The 16,724-nt window shown below is 37.5% G+C and overlaps 1 protein-coding gene across 10 annotated transcripts in view; it reads right to left on the bottom strand.

Annotated features, from left to right (window-relative positions):
- Positions 1–16,724, bottom strand: part of Ehbp1 (Eps15 homology domain containing protein-binding protein 1) — a 30,133-nt gene that overhangs the window by 7,872 nt on the left and 5,537 nt on the right. For all 10 annotated transcript variants that reach the window (XM_036374390.2, XM_070108982.1, XM_070108980.1 and 7 more), the window contains exons 3-5: positions 3,511–3,718; positions 610–791; positions 336–535 (exon numbers count right to left, since the gene is read on the bottom strand). In XM_036374390.2, the coding sequence (XP_036230283.2) occupies positions 336–535; positions 610–791; positions 3,511–3,718 (590 nt within the window). The remainder of the gene's footprint in view (positions 1–335; positions 536–609; positions 792–3,510; positions 3,719–16,724) is intronic.

The following is a 16,724-nucleotide window of genomic DNA, read 5'->3' as shown; positions in this document are numbered from 1 at the left end:
CCCCCCTTCTAATATGCTGAGAATATTTTCTAACATGTTTCGAAATTTGATAAATTGTGTCGGTATGATACTGTACTACTTGGGTTTCATGTACGAGTATGTTATATATACGAATATATTTTTACATATGCGTAGCTATCAATGACTGGAATTATAAACGGCACTACTGTACTTCAAAAAATGTTCATCAAATTATTATAATTTCACTAATGATCTACAACTACATAACCTCAATTATAGTGTATAGTAACAAACTATGTTTCTTAGTCACAGGACAAACAGTAAATGAAGATCAAAACAAAAGATATTTAATATTTTGAGTTTCGGGTACGCACCACTCAATGGCGTTGGCAGATCCATGCAACCGTTCAAACTAGTCGTCATCTGCTCCAACTGTTGGGTGAAATCAAACAAATGATCCGAAATATCACCCGAACTCTCCAGATCGGGTATATCCTCTAAGTCGTCCAGTGGAGCAACATCACAATTATTATTGACGGACATCAGAGAGACGACGCTCTGCATATCCTCATCACTGTAATTGTCAAATAATGAAAACTTATATATGTATGTGTATAAATATTGTGTGTGTATGGTATGTGCACTTACGTCGCCTTGCCTTCACGCAAGAACACACAACTGATTGTCAATTCCAGTTCGGCGGCGGTAATCTTCCGTGAGGTCGGCTTTAGGCTGAGCGTAAAGCTCTGCTGTGTCGACTCGATACTCGCGTATTTGCGCATATTTATGCTAGCCGAGGCCAGGACCCGCTTTTTGCCGAGATGTGTTATCTGAAAAAAGTGCAGAATTGAATGATTTTTGTTTTCAAAGGCTTGGAAATTCAATAAAAAGGAAAAGAGTGGTTTTTATTTTGGTCTTTAGACTGCTGCTTTCGTTACAAAAAAGAACATTGCAATTTTCGTATTTTCATTGCTGGTATTCTTTATGTTTTACTTATGACCATCCCTGTAAGTTTAACCTTCTTTACTATAATGGTTGGCAGAGTCTAAAAAAAGGAAGAATTTTAAATATTTCTTAATATTTATATCAATACGCTCTAATGTTATTCTCAGCGAAGTCGATGACAGTGTGTGACGTCTGTCGAAACGAAAAGGAATGTATGAAATGACACAGTTCGCGACGCTAGAGCGCCTTTTGGCAACGCAATGAAAGTTCTTCACGATTTGCTTTTCTTGAATTAATTTTATTGATATGGAAACATGAAGGTGTACGTGACTTTTGCAGGCGGCAAGTTTATGAATTCGCTAAGAATATTTGAAGAATTCGAAATATGTTGAATATTTTTGGCATAACAAAGTGCTCGGAAATAATATTATGCGATCTAGATTGAGTCTGTGGCTCCACAATGACTCAATTGGTTGAATGTGTATGTGTGTAAGTGGGGAGTAATAGATGTGTACTCTTAACAAATTAATTTAGCTTAAAAGTAGTACATATTTTAAGTCGGCAACCTTTCCTCATTTAATAGTTTTAACAATAACAAAAACGCAAGTGGTCGCCACTAACATTTCAACATGACTGTCGACTATCGATCGTATATTTATAATGGCTTAGCTATAAGCGTCAAACGCTTACGAATGAAAGTTTGTACAAATGCACGGATATGTGTATGTGTATTTGTTCATTCACAGGCACTTGTGCAAATGTGCAATTCATTTCCACCTAAAAAGCACTGCCGGTAACTGTAAATGAAAATCAACCTTGAAAGGCTAGGAATGCAACACAAGCAGAGCGTTGAAAGTCGTTGAAAGCGCCGACATGTTGCTATCCTTAGAGCAACAAAAAACGGTAAATACAGCAATAAAATAAAATGTAAAACAAAACAGAACTTGAATATCGAACGGCAATGACGAGTATCTCAGCTCAACCCGCATGTCAGTTGTAGCAACAACAAAATTGAGCAATCATAATTCAACAATAGCAACTAGCGGTTCATTGAGCGAATGGAAAGCTTAAAAGGTGCACGAAAGGACACAGAAAACACGAAAAAAATAAAAAGTAAAATTGCCAAGTCCAACAGAGACCAACCCAACTGGGTAACGCCTTTGCCATGTACGTTGACGAAAACGTCTATGCAATTAGAGGTGACGGCGCAGGGACTAGGCCAATCGACATGCTATCGAAACGTCGTCCTTGAGTCCAGTCAGCAGAAATGAAAAGAGCCACTGAAACATTTCAAGAGTGCAACAACAGCTTTCTGAGTGTTCGGTAGCAGAATTTCGAGGCATTGAAAGTGAAAATGTAAAACGTCCTTAGCACCCAAAATGCAAAGGTGTATGCGGGTGAATTTTCCTCCACAACAATTCCGCTTTTAATTTTGCACGAGAATTAACAATAAAATATTCATTAAATTCCATTCACTTCAATTAAATACCACAGTCGCTGTCAAAGCAAGTCAAGCGCAGCAAAGAAATTAGCATTGCTTCGATTTAAATAGCAAATGAGGATTTTGTAGGGAGCCACAATGGAATAAATAATAAGTACTAAAATTCAAATGCGCTTTCAGCTCTTTATTTCCATATATTTTCCCACAAAAACTCATTTGCAATTAGTTAGAGCTTTTTGTTGTGGCGCATTTGGGAAATAGAAAGTACTAAACCCCTCGGGATTAACGAGTTACAAAGGTGCAAATCTGAGCCCGGCTTCTTCTACTGAAACAAACTCCCATAAAGGATCTTTGAACCACCTAACTTAACACACACAGAAATGCGCGCAATGTCGAGTCATTCAGGTCGCAAGGAGTGTTGTGCACAAATTATGCTTCCATTAAATTGAGTGCAGACAACAAAGAAGCATCTGCGAATGACCTATGTGAATGAGCCATCATACACTTACAATACGTACGGATATACAACACTTGCCTTGACATGGATTAAGTTTATGATTTCAGAGTAAAATGTTAGCAGAAAATGGCATTGAGTATTTAGTTCGATTAAATGGGTTGGTCAGTGCGCCATGGAAAGAAATTGAACATATTTTTAGGCGCATCACCAAATTCCATATTTTCTATTGACGCTTGAAAGTGTGCTACAAATTAAAAATAAAGCGTGTTTTAATTTTCGAAGTATTTAAACAAGCAAACAAAAAGCCAGCGTATCTCAAATTTTACCGCACAAAAATAACAATTTTAAAACGCTATAAAAAGCGACCTTGACTAGCTAGTAACTAATTTTATAACTCAAATGGATTGCAAAGAATGTGGCAGAGTTAAAGATGAATGTTGCCGTCGTCGGCAGTTTGATTTTCTTGCACATACGCAAAATATTTATTTACGGCTATTGATGTCAATCAGTCATGCTTAATTGATTTCAATTTGCTTGTTTTGAGTAGGAAATACCAAAATATAAAACGCTACGACAGCCATTCGGTGCGTCGAGGGAACGAATGCTGAGCCAATTAAACCAGAATTGATAAATGTTATATAATGTATTGTATATATATTCTGATTGAACCCATGAATCGTGGCATTTTCATTTATTTCATACTCACATCTTCAATGACAAATGTCCAGTCCTTATCTTCTAGTTCGTGGGTGCGTGGATCCTTAAAAAGTGTCACCGAAATAGAATGGTTATCTGGCACTGGCCAGGATATGTGGCCCACCAGCGGATTCACCATATCCGGCTCCCAGGCCAACGGCATCGAAACTACGCGGCGTGAACGACGAGTCCAAACAACGGAAAGATTTGAAGGGCGCCTGAAATTAAGGAGAAATATATACATATATATAGTTTATATTACAAATACGATAAACCAAAAAGTGTCGATATATTCAAGTATTATTTATACATTAAGTAAATTTTAATATATAATAAATCATAGGATCCATAAAATATTAATTAAAATTATTTCAGGCTCTGACTAATTATTGTAGAGAAATCTTAAGAGCTGCAACAACAATTCATAAGTACGGTAAACGCACAAGTTTGTTTACATACGCAACGTCTCCTCACCCATATGCACATACACACATAAATATATATGCACATAAGTAGAAGCATAATATAAGATCACTATGTTTAATTTGTACTTTTCGAAACTGGTTGATGCGCACAAGTGCCGCGAGGCTAGCAAAGGGAAGCAGAGTAATTTGCATTGCCACAAATGTAAACAGCCAGCAGCAAAGAAGACATCTAAGAATAAACGCTTGGCGACTGCAGCTAAAGAGCAGCAGTAAGGCAGCGGCACGTTGCAAGAGGCGCGCCAAACGAAAGTAAAATCTCTGCTTTGGCATCAAGGATGTTGCACACTCAAGCTGCACAAGTAGTCGCAGTCAGCTCTGCCTCGACGCTCGCTGGATACTAGAACAGCAAGTGTTGGCTGCAGCGCGGCTGAGAGACGCACACAGCTTCTGCAACGGCATTGGCTCTTAAACTAGGTCAGCTGGCAGCTTCTTCACAGTGCACGCACTTTTCCATACCACTCGTTCGTGCCCCTTTTTCATTTTTCGCTTATTTTTTGATTTTCCAGTTTTTTTTTTTATATAAACAAAAATGTCATGTTTGGGCTTTCTCGAGTGCGCGCGCTCGCTTTTACGACAAAAGGTGCATTTTAAATGTTGTCAGTTGTGTTGATTTTTGTCTTTTGCTGTTTCTATTTGCACAACGTCAATTGCAATTTGTGAAAACGTAAAATACTTGCAGAAAAATATGAAAAATTTAGAGCACAAAAAGGCCCTAACAACTACATACAGACAGATGGGGTCATGAGTACCGACATGCGCCACTGCTTCCGAATCAAAATTGCGCGCAGCCGGTGCAACAACAAAGCAATTCTAGTTGAACATGCATTTTCGTATGTTGAGGCACAGTTACCTTTGCTGACTACCTGGTCTTTTGTGCGAATTTCATGTTATGTCAACTTAAGAGGGAGCTGGGAATGTTGATGAAAATATTTAAGCAAAGAGGTGTATTGAGTACAAATGATGATGAGGATTATTTTAGGATGCTGAAGTGGCGTCGTTGACAGCCCTATTTCGATATTTATGTTGTATGCACAATAAAGGGGCTCGAGGAGAAAGACCTCCTGAAATCAAACTTTGCAGTTGATGTATATTTTTTACCATTATTTTTATTGAGTTCAGGAGAATAACGAACAAGCGGTTCTTACATGCACCAGCACAGCAATAAAAAATATTCAATGAATCACTCGCAATTTTGTGCGGTTGCAACTATTTATTTAAATTAATTCTAGCGAATAAATAAATTGGTGTCTCTGCCAATAGGTGTTGCGGTGCTCGAGAAATACTGTGCCAGTAAATATTTACAATTCCAATTACAAATTAAATTCAAGGATGTAGAGATGAATGCGCACACAAACCTACCATACCCACATGCATATGTAAATATTTGCGAGCTTTGCATGGGTTTGCGTTTTTAGACAGCGTGTCAGCCAGACTAAAGCGGTCAAGTAGACAGGGTCACCATGAAACTACTGCAGACAACAGACAGTCAGACCAACGCGTTCTGATGCCGCAAGAAACAAAGCACAAAATCGAGCAGAAGCAAAACCGAAAAAACAAAGCGAGTAGAAATAGCGCAGACAGCGCACCCGCGAACGACATTAAGTCACTTGAAATTTGGCGTTGAGCCAAAGGAAAATTCAAGAAAACAATAAAGATGAATATTTTTAGTCGGGATGAGTAACCAGACAGTCGGCGGAATAAACTAATGGATTTAGCAGCAATCAACTTAACTGCGATGCGCCAATTTAGAAGAAAAGTAACAATTTCTTTGTTCTAATTTGCTCAATGCACATACACACATACACACATGATTATATGTTATTATTTTTATATAGAGAACTTCGGCGACTTAAACGCTACGTTTATTAACTGTGGCACAAGATGTGATTCATTACAATATAGACTTAAGCTATTCCCAATCAAAGGGTTAGTAAATATGCCCATATATCTAGTGCCTAGATTGTACATAGATCCTGATGTGCTTAAGTATGTGCAAATGTGTATGAAATCAATGTGCGTTGGAGACGGGGAAATCTGCACTTGCACATATACATGCTCGTTGTAAGATTTAATATTCTTGCAGATTACTCCAACACATACCGGGATTATCAGCAGTGAGTACTTTGAACTTACCATATAGCCACTACTACAAGTATAAGCAACTTGCACATTCTTTTGATTTATTTAAGAATGTTTACTTGTCCGCTTCGCTTTATCACTGCCAACAGGCGCGAAGCAATGGCAATCTCGCGCAAATAAATGTAGCAGCAGTGTGTATTAAAACCCGTAATACGGCAAATACTAAAGTTAAGCGCAAATAACAACGGGGTAAGAAAATAATACAGATATATGAAGCAACAACAACAAGTCAGTATATACCCGCTGTAGCGAGTAGAGCGGCACTGCGCATTGTGCTTGAAGCTTTTTTATTTTTACTTTCCCCTAGATGGTTGATTACGCCCGCACAATCACTGCACCAGTGGCGTCTGTTGCAACGCCCCTCGTAGCTTCTGTTGCTACTGTTGCCGCCACACGCCGATAATCGCATTCTGCCACGCAGACGGCGCCGAAGTTGGCCGACATGTCACATATGGTAGGCAGCTGCATTGAAGTTTTTTAAGCGAAGCACATTTCCTTCACGATAAGAAATTCTGAACTTTAAAAAAAAACTCAATTGAATTCGCCTTAGGAGCGAAAGAAAAATTGCAGGGTGCTAGTAATCGACAGCGAAGGCAGGTATCAGAGCGAGCTTCAATTAGGCTGCTGAGGTTGAGGTCGAAGTAAAATATCGTGAATTCCACTTTCTCAATCTTAATTCGAAATGTTAAATATTAGCAGTCTTAGGCAATAATTTCTATAAATTATTCATTGATTGTTTTCACTTCGCACTTAAATTTTTTGTTACAGGTGCAAATGAATTTGTTAATAAAATTGCTTTTATTTTTATTTGTCCAATAAAATTATGAATTTATTTTGGAAAGTGTGAGCAGTCAATTAGTCAAATTGTAGCTCAATGCTTGTTCACACACACACACACACACAAAAGCACATATTTATTTAAACATCTCAAAATTTTATTTACACAACAAAACAGCCGATTTCAATTAAACTAGTCAAAAAATGGTGAGTTATCACCAGCAAACATCAGCAGGTTCGTTGACCCGTGTTGCTGGCATTTCCAGGCGACGAGGCCTTTCAACGCGCTGCAACGTAATTAAATATGTTTGGAATTCAAATGAACCAAAATTGAGAAAAATTGTTTTCCACTCCCTATCCAAGCCGTAAATAAATAAATATATGAAGTTATAAGTAAAATATGTGGCAGATATAAAGTCTTCTTCCGATTCGACGCACATTTTGCATTTCTTTTAGTATTATATACTATTTACTAAATAATCGTTCAATTTTATCAGCTTATCAGTGTTTACCCAGCGCCTTGAAATGCGCCACCTTATCTAGGCATGTTTACTTTGATATGTATACCCCTATATGTTCAAGAGAGTCGGCCTACTCTTATTGGCGCGCTTCTAATACTTTTGTGTACAACAATCGTTTCACTTGTGTGGACTTGTTACAATTTAATCAACAAATTTTCATGCATAGATAGTCCCAGGTATTCACATACATACACAGATTTGCATATGCTCGCTTGTGAATATTTATTTGATTCTAAATATTGCTTTTGTAATCAATCGCAGACTTGTTTCTCCATTTTTGCGCGAAAAATTTCATAAATTCCAGCAATGCTTGTTTTGGCACAATACACACACACATACACACACTGATGTATGCATAAGCGAACGCAAACGTTGATTGCATCATCGCCACTCAAACGCATGGCATCGACAACTTCAGCAGCAGGCAGCCAGTGAGCTTGCGTTAACGAACATAACATCAAAACATCACAACAGCTTCGAGCTCCCCCAGCGCCAGTGAAGCGCCGTCATCGTGGCAACGTCATATTAGCTCTCGTGTCAACGCACAGTGGCTTTTAGCTACGGATTTATGGCCTTTATTATTTTATATTGTTGACTTTGTAGTTGCTACAGCTAGGCTGTAGCTATGAAGCTGTCTTAGGCCGGGGATGTCGCAAAGCGCGTATGCTTCGCAAAAAACAAAAATCTAAAATAATGTATTTAATAACGAGCTGATGAGTAGCGAGTAGTGAATGGTGGTCGATGATGTGTTGACGTGTGTGACGTTCATCGATCCAGCTCCTTCCATGTGTGGCGCAACAACCGGTGTTTACTCCCTTGTTTGCTGAAGTAGGGATGATATCGAAGAAATATATGTATTGTACATACATACGTATAAACACAGTTGGCAACGCACTTGAGCACGCTACTCATTCTCAGAAGCTCACTTCCTGCTTCAGAGGAGCTATACATACATGTTACTTTGGAATGAACGTCTCCTTGTCCAATCACATACACGTACAGACAATGGATACTGTACAATAATGCAAAGGAGCGATATATATGAATGTCCATCTGTCCATCATACAATATTTATTCTCAACAAAGTATCAGTTCTTTTAGCTATACAATATTAATGTACTAGTGTTGTCGTGTCAAAGACCACCGTTCTTATATCTAGTTTTGATATGCTGTCAGGCATCTTTTGCTTAATAGCATCATCATATTCAGGATGTTTTATTAGGATGAGAATGATACTGAATTTTGAACTGATGAAATTTGATATTGCTGTATCAGTAAACTAAACTCTATCTTAGCTGTGAAATGGTTAGCAGCAATCGAGGTCATGAAAGGATGGAAAAAATTGGAATTATGGAAATTGTGAAAATACATAGGGGACAATACACACATATTCCGAATAGGAAGCTGCATTTAATAGATATCTGCATTTTCGTTTGCAGTCATGGCATGTTGAGATTTATTCATATCTAGATCATCAATTGACTAAGAGATCACTTTTACAATTATATTGCACAACAGTAATTTTATGCATACATATTAAAACTGTGATATTTCGTAACAATTTCCCTTACACGTCACTTAGTTGCTGACCAACCAAGACCCACATCGCTCTGGCTCTCCTCCTCGCATAATTCAAATTATCATTAAGTCATTCAAACGGGAAATGCAGTAAGTGTACATGGTATAGCATGACATCGTGAATACATTAGACTTTGATTACATTAGGTGTTTGAAAATGGGTTTGTATGCGAGTTGGAGTGTAGGAGCGCGGGTTGCTCAGTGCTTTCGAAGACAGCTGATGACATTGTCACCACGAACATAAAACATGAATGACATAAAAAATTAAATAAAAATCAAAAATATTTATGTACTTGTATATGAAAAGCTGCCTCTTTATTGATCACTGGGCTTGAGTTAATCATAAATGAAATAAAACAAAAAGACAAATATATTAACCAAACCAAAAACCTATAAAGCAAATAAATAAACATAAATTAGTTTAGTTCCTTTTAAAGAAAATTGGCCTGCGGGTCTAAATAATAATGTACCGTTTTTATATGTCACGATCATAATAAAATGTTTCTAAACAAGAAAATGTTTCTCTGCAAAGAAAGATCGCTTCATTTCGATAATCGAAACGAAAAAAACTTCATGTGCGCAAGTTCTGCTTATGCTCCAACCATAACCCAAATTATTTGAAAATAAAGAATTGTTTGTAGATAAACTAATTCTTATTTTATGACTAACTCGCGCATATACACAAATATATATATATATGTAGATACTTGTATATATGTGCTTGCATGCTCCAATATGGCTATCACTTCACACCAGCCGCTCGCTGGGGATTTTAAGAGTCTCCACTATGAGGCATGGCACCGCACTTGCTTTAAAGACCGAACTGTCAGAAACAACAAACGGGGAAACAAACAAACATTCACAAAGCGATAAAGCAATCACTTATTGTTGGAGAACGAAACCAGCGAGTGTTGGCTGCTATTGTCGTAAAGACATTTAAGAAAGCCATAAGAAAATAAGTACATTTTTAAGCAGAAAGTTTTACGATAAAAAGTGCACATCATCTTTAATTTTAAATGGATTGAGTCTAAGCAGAAACCGGCATAGAAATCGAAAGTAAAAGTAGTCATAACAGCTTATTTTGGTGCAACTTTTCTATTTCTATTTATTTTTGCATTGCCATTTACTTTTAGAGGGTATATACTTGTACTTTGATTTGCTAGCCCTTTTCAAGGACATTGAAAAGTAAACTTTAGGATATGTCATAGACAAGCAGAAAAAGTATTAAGCTATAAAACGCATAAAGATCAGGTCACTTTACTCATAAATGCGCAGATAAGCAAACAAATACGGACAATTCTGGAGGGACAAGACAAAAAAAGTATTAACAGACTATTAAAGAAAACTGCATAAAACCGTCTTAATACACGGTGGGCAAAATTGGAAACACTCAATAAAAAATATAAGTAAATGTTTTCTTTCTGCTAGCCGGAATCAAAATTTATAAAGGCCTGATGACAATATCGTATATAAAAATAATTTATCAAGTATATATTTTGTTTAAAAACTGCTTTTGTCGGAATTGTATAAACAAAATTTACTTTTCGCCAATTTCACCCCGAGAAATCAAAGTTTATTGCTATTTTAAATTACTTTTGAAACACTAAACCGCCGTCAAAGGATCAGTAATAATTTTTTACGACTATCGCCTCCAGCCCTAAATTGATTCCAGCGATGAAGCTATGACTTGCGGTTCAAAGGAGCTGCTTTTAAGTACTTCCTCACTTACTCCACTCGCCGTTTCACAATTCTGACGTTAGTGGTAATGTTATTGGCGTTTGAAGAAGCGAAATGTAAATGGCCGCACATAATCAACGACTTCATAGCCATACACACACACACAGCTATAGGCCAGCAGCAACCCTTCGGTCGAAACAAAACCCTGACATCGATGTGAGTCAGCGTTCGCACCCTTGAAATACCGCCCATTCCCCCCACCGCTGTCATCAACAACACGAAGAGGCACGGACGCCCGCCGGCAGTGTGCAGAACCAACTTCGTAGTTGTTGTCGTAAGCGGAACCAGAGACTTCAATACGTATAAACTCGTGCTTTTTTCTCAGCAGTAGATCCAGCTGGGCTTGCGACGGCCGTGCTCGAGTACGTGTGCTTAGTTCCCGTTCCCTTTACCTCACGAACGATGTTATTGGCGTAGTACGCAAACTAAAGGCTAAGGGACAACAACAAACAAACAAACAAAAATGTAATTTTGTTAATGCCAATTTAATGACAGCAGCGTTATACCAGCAAATGCTTAGTAGCAAAGCAAAATTAAATACAAACTGTTAATAGCAGTTAGCGCTACAGCCCAAATTAGCCGCAGACGGCTTGCTCTTTGAACGTTCAGTAGTTTCGGTATCGGCTTTTATTGGGTGTTCGCGGGCAGTCACAGCTTAAAACAAGTTCCACACATTTTCAAAAGTATAATAATGACTTATTTTAAATTTTTGTTATTGTATTCTGCGCTTTTAGGAAAACATAATAATATTAATATATGCAAACGATGTAGATCTGTATCAATGTACATAAATATATACATATACTTGTATGTGTGTGTTAAGCATTATAGAGTTTATGAAATAATTACTGATTTGGACGGAAGTGAGTCACTTTTAATCACTGTGCCATGGCAACGATGCATGAAGCAAGACGCAATCACCAAGCAAAGGTTCCAACTGAATAAACAAGCCAGTCTCGCTTCAACATAAAAGGAAATACGATGGGTTACAGTATGGTGATAAGTGGTAGTATCATGACCCCTACCCATAATTTCCTGGTAAATGGAAGAAAATACGTTTCGAAACTTAATATTTTACTTTGCTGTATTTTAATTTCCGCTTATTTCGGAAGCCGATTCACTATTCACTTTCATAGTGCTAAATTATTACTATTTCGTTTTTATTGCTCAGACCCGTCGCTTAAGTACAACCGCTCAGTATACTGTAGAATTTCCAATAATTGAATAACTTTTTGATACCGCAAAGAAAAAGCACATAATTATTTCACAACACTCTTTACCAGTGGCTTAAAAGCTTAAAAAATGTACCAGCAAAGCAAGGGTGCTGAGTTGTTGATCGAATTTTAACCAAAATCTGTAGTTACGTAAGCCTTTCGGACTTTAATTTTAGTTTTTATTAATTTATAATAATATAACTGTAATAGTTAAATTAATTTTATTCTATCAATACTAAATTTTATTGATTATCTTTTTGCCTCCCCCGCGTGATGCACGTTTGTTTCGCGGCGCCAACAAAGCAAGCGACTGATATTTTACGCATACAGCTCACGCTACACACACCGGCGACACACCCACCACCGCCGCATATCATCACAACATACATACACACCACATATAGATATATACACACACGTATTATTAGCCAGCTGGCGAACCCGGCATCGGCCCTACAACCAGAATGAAATAAATGCTTCAAATGTTATGTGAAGTGGCAGGGCATGTGTGTGGTTAATAAAAGGCTTTATATTGTACATATGCACAGACATACGCACTCGTACATATACGTGTAGGTAGATGTTAAAAAATGAGAACCAAAAGAATATTATTTGTTAATATTCATTGAGTCAATGGTGTTTTTATTGTTATTGCGAGCATTTGTAATTGTTGATTTGACAAGTGGTGAACGCACACAAACATAACAACAATGTGAATGACAAGACTACAGTATAATGCCTGAATTATATGACAGTTATTGATTTTCGTGTCACCACAAATGTGTATGTAACTGTACCGGTGGCATTGAAAGGACTAATTAGCCGCCTTTAAAAATAAGAAATAAAACAATATAAAGTTAAAAAACATAAATATAGAGAATCACAATTGAACATTTTTGCATTAAAATCAGTTCTTCACTGTGGACAACGAAATTATGCAACCATCAATGGCATTTGAACCCATCGACGCTTCATCAAATATGCTTTCTTAAGCGAAACAATGGAAGGGCTTATTTCTCAGTGCGTATACGCACATAGTACAGCAGCCTAATGAATTTTCCGGTAATTAAATGTTTTGAAATCTATAGTGAATAAGAAACAATAAGTCGTTCCTCATTTGGTTTTCAACGCAAAGACTTCAGGCAGATATGTTAAGTATAAAGTGTGTGGTGGTGGGTGGGAGGCTAGTGTCTGGCGGGAGTTTATCTAAACTTAAGTGCGAGTGAACTTTTAACCGCATTCCAAGTATTTGTATGTATAGCGCCTGCGGGAAAGCATTAGCTGGTGGCAATCACGAGCCAGTGCAGAGCAACAAACATGAAGGAAGCGGTGATGTGCAGCATCTGGAAGTATATACATACATACGAAATAAAGTGCTCGAACCAAGTACAGCGCAGATGCCGACCGATAATCCACCCGTTCAACCATTCCCTCATTGACTCAGCTCTTCTGCCGGTCTGTCAATTTGACTGTCGACTAATTGCAGCACCGAAGCGGGACGCAGCGCCAGGCGAAATACAACTGTATTTGGCGTTCGATGCCACTCATATAAGTTTTCGACGCGTCGTTGGCAAGCCGACAGCAAGTGTGAAGGAAGCTGGAGTCATTGTGTGCAGGCAATAGACGAGTGGAAAATTCGATTACGCGCCTGCTATTGTATTACCAAATGAGTTTTGAGTTCGCTAGCGAAGGTGAAAGACATCCTCTCCTAGGTTATTATTTCGATACAAAGATGCCGGCAGCATAGCCCACGGCTTAGTAAAGATATGAGAAATAACTGCAATGGCTTTTTTACTTGTAGAGCTGTGAAGTCCTACACCATGATCTAATGAAGAGAAGCCCGATCACATAGTAGAAAAATCTGCGGAGTTCCATATTTTACTGATTCGATTCAAAGTTCGGCAATACTTAGTACGGCTGACACTTTATATAAATATGCGAGACTTCGTTCGTGTTTAGAGAACGTAGATTTGGACTCAAGCAAATGGAGTCATATTTGAGAAGCTCTATTAATTTTTTAGCCTGCTGAGCAGGTTTATATGCAGTACTCTGCAGAATTTGTAATTTGCTTTTGTTCTCTAATTAATAGAAGCCATATCAGAATTTTGCTTCGCGGTGTATATGCTTGGAGAGTAGTTATTACATAAACACCAATGAAAGCAGTATTTAAACACAATCCGAGGGCGGCTAGAACTCCTAATCATATGATATTATCAGAGTTTGTTTACTTATAAATTGCCTACACAATATTGCGTTGACTTCAGAACAGTAAAAATTTTAATAAACTAAATATTAACACAAATAATACAAATTTATAAACTAAATACAAGGTAGTTTAAGAGAGAGCACGCGGGTGAAGAATAACCAAATTATGCAGTGTTGAAAAGCGAATAAATAGTGCCAGAGGCAACACAAGAATAGTGAAAGCGACAGGTGGCAACTAACAGACGGCCAGACAGACAGAGGACAACGAGTGACATGTGTTCACACCTACCCCTTGCCTAATCTTAACACGGAAGTTGTTGTTTTTTGGTTGAGCGTGTGCGCGGACGGGGTCACCATGTGGAGCGCATGACATCAGATGAGCGGCCGCGTACGAGTATAATGAACAAAATAAAAGCAAGTGAATTTCATATGGCAACCTAATTCTGGGAACCTAACGGAATGAATATTTCATGAAAGTGAGAATAGTACATAATCACTTTGATTCAAAGTAAAAATATTATTATTTATTTTTGCATGCAGCAAAATAGGAATATTATTTTGTAAAAGGGGTGTGACGTGTGCGCAATTACTTTTTCAATACTTTTTTTATTAGTTCTATTTGTGATGAATTCTGCAGTTTATTATTTAGATTTTTTTTTTCGTGCCAGTTGGCATTGCGCAAAGTCGGATAACCTATTTATTTTCTAAGTAAATATAAAAGCAATTAAGTTTGCATTAATATCACGTTATGCACGAAAAACGCCAAGACACACAAACAACAGCTGAACAGGCGAAATGAATAGCAAGAAAAAGCGTTTTATTTATAAAAATCATTTTCAGCCAATGCTTTTCCGAATAATTTGCGATGCGCAAAAGACTTGCTATATTTATTTTTCATATCCATAAAAGAAGGTGGTTGGTTATGCTCGCTTTATTTGACATTGAAAATACGCTCAAGAACAAAAAATGTGTATGCATTGCAAAATTTAGAAAATTTATAGCACACTTATTGCAAAATATACGCGTACATATGTTTGTAAGCAATAAAAAAGGAAAAAACGAAAAAAATAAATCTAATATTCTAAATATATGTACATACAACGATAACATTTGTACATAGCTTGTCATATATAGGCCGATCGGGATCTTTGTAAGTCATGTGTAATTCTAGTCGCCATAAAAGTTCCACACGAGTATAAATTAGCCATAGAAGACTACCTTGCGGACCTCTTTTTCGCCGCATTCGCAACAGTTATTATATAACAATAACAGAAATCATAATAGCACAAATAGTGCGGAAAATTTATTACGGGCGGAGTAAAAACACGAGTATTGCAACCGATCAGCAGCAAAACTTCACATGGGCGCTTATTTATAAAAAAAAATAATAATAAAAAATAAAAATAATGTATGTGTGCAACGTGTGTGTGTGTAGGTGTGCGCTACAGGTGGTAATTCAACGACAAAACAAATCAGAACAAAATCGTACACTAAACAGCTAAAAGCAAATTAAAAAGCAGAGCGTTCATTGTTGCTTCATCGCAACCGCACAACCGCACAACCGCTCCATCGCCCAGATAACTGCTATAAACAAACATACATGGCACACTCACAAAGTATGAACATATGTGCATTAACATTGCTTAGCTCGAATTGCCGCTTTGAAGCGAAGTTGCGGCGCTAAAACAAAGGCACGCGGGCGACCCGGGTTGAGGCGGCGCGAATGGCAAAGTAATTGAGTTCGAAAGAACGGGCATTAGCAGCAAAGGCAGTTCGACTGATAGGGCGGCTGGGCAGAGGCGGCAAGAGGTGAATGCATGGCAAAATTAACAATGAGTTAAAGCCAAAAAGCATATCAAGAAAGAATGGGTGAATGAATTTTTACAAAACATTTGCAACGGTGCGTTCGCAGTCAGATAAACAAATAAACCTATTGCGAATTATAGCAGTGGCACACACATACACGGCACACACCTTTGTGTTTGCACGAGCTCTAAATTAGGCCGTCCGAGCACATACACATAAATATACAAATGTCTGTACGACCATTGCGAGCGATTCGTACGTGTATGCTAATGTGGAACGCGTACACGGAGAGAAATCGAAACTCTCAAATTTTTTATAAAATTCGAAGACATAAACTACACGATGTTTTCATTTTAACAGAAGAAAACCATCTGTGTAACAGTACCATCCAGAAATACAATACCACGAAATATGGCACAGTTGTTGCATAATTGGAGGCGCTTAGACATGATATGCAATGTTTTCGAGGATAATTGGTTTAACAATTGTCAAGATTGTGAAAATTCATAAATGAATGATAATTAAATTTAATTCATTTATACTATTTATATTTTTAAAATAAATTTTTGTAAATATAAATAATGTATAAATTATCACCGGGTTAGTCGCAAGTTTGCCGCTATGATTTTTGTCAGTGCATTTACCTTTTGTTTATGCCATGGCAAAACTTTTTATGACACTTTTCGTTCACTTCTATTTGCTGTTGTTTCATTCGAAAACGTCCAAAAAATTTACATACGCATCGACTTCCGCTCTTTTCAC

The sequence above is a fragment of the Bactrocera oleae genome, chromosome 4, assembly GCF_042242935.1.
Source record: "Bactrocera oleae isolate idBacOlea1 chromosome 4, idBacOlea1, whole genome shotgun sequence".
Taxonomy (NCBI): domain Eukaryota; kingdom Metazoa; phylum Arthropoda; class Insecta; order Diptera; family Tephritidae; genus Bactrocera; species Bactrocera oleae.
The sequence above is the reverse complement of the archived record's forward strand: the minus strand, read 5'-3'. Positions and strand labels throughout refer to the sequence as shown.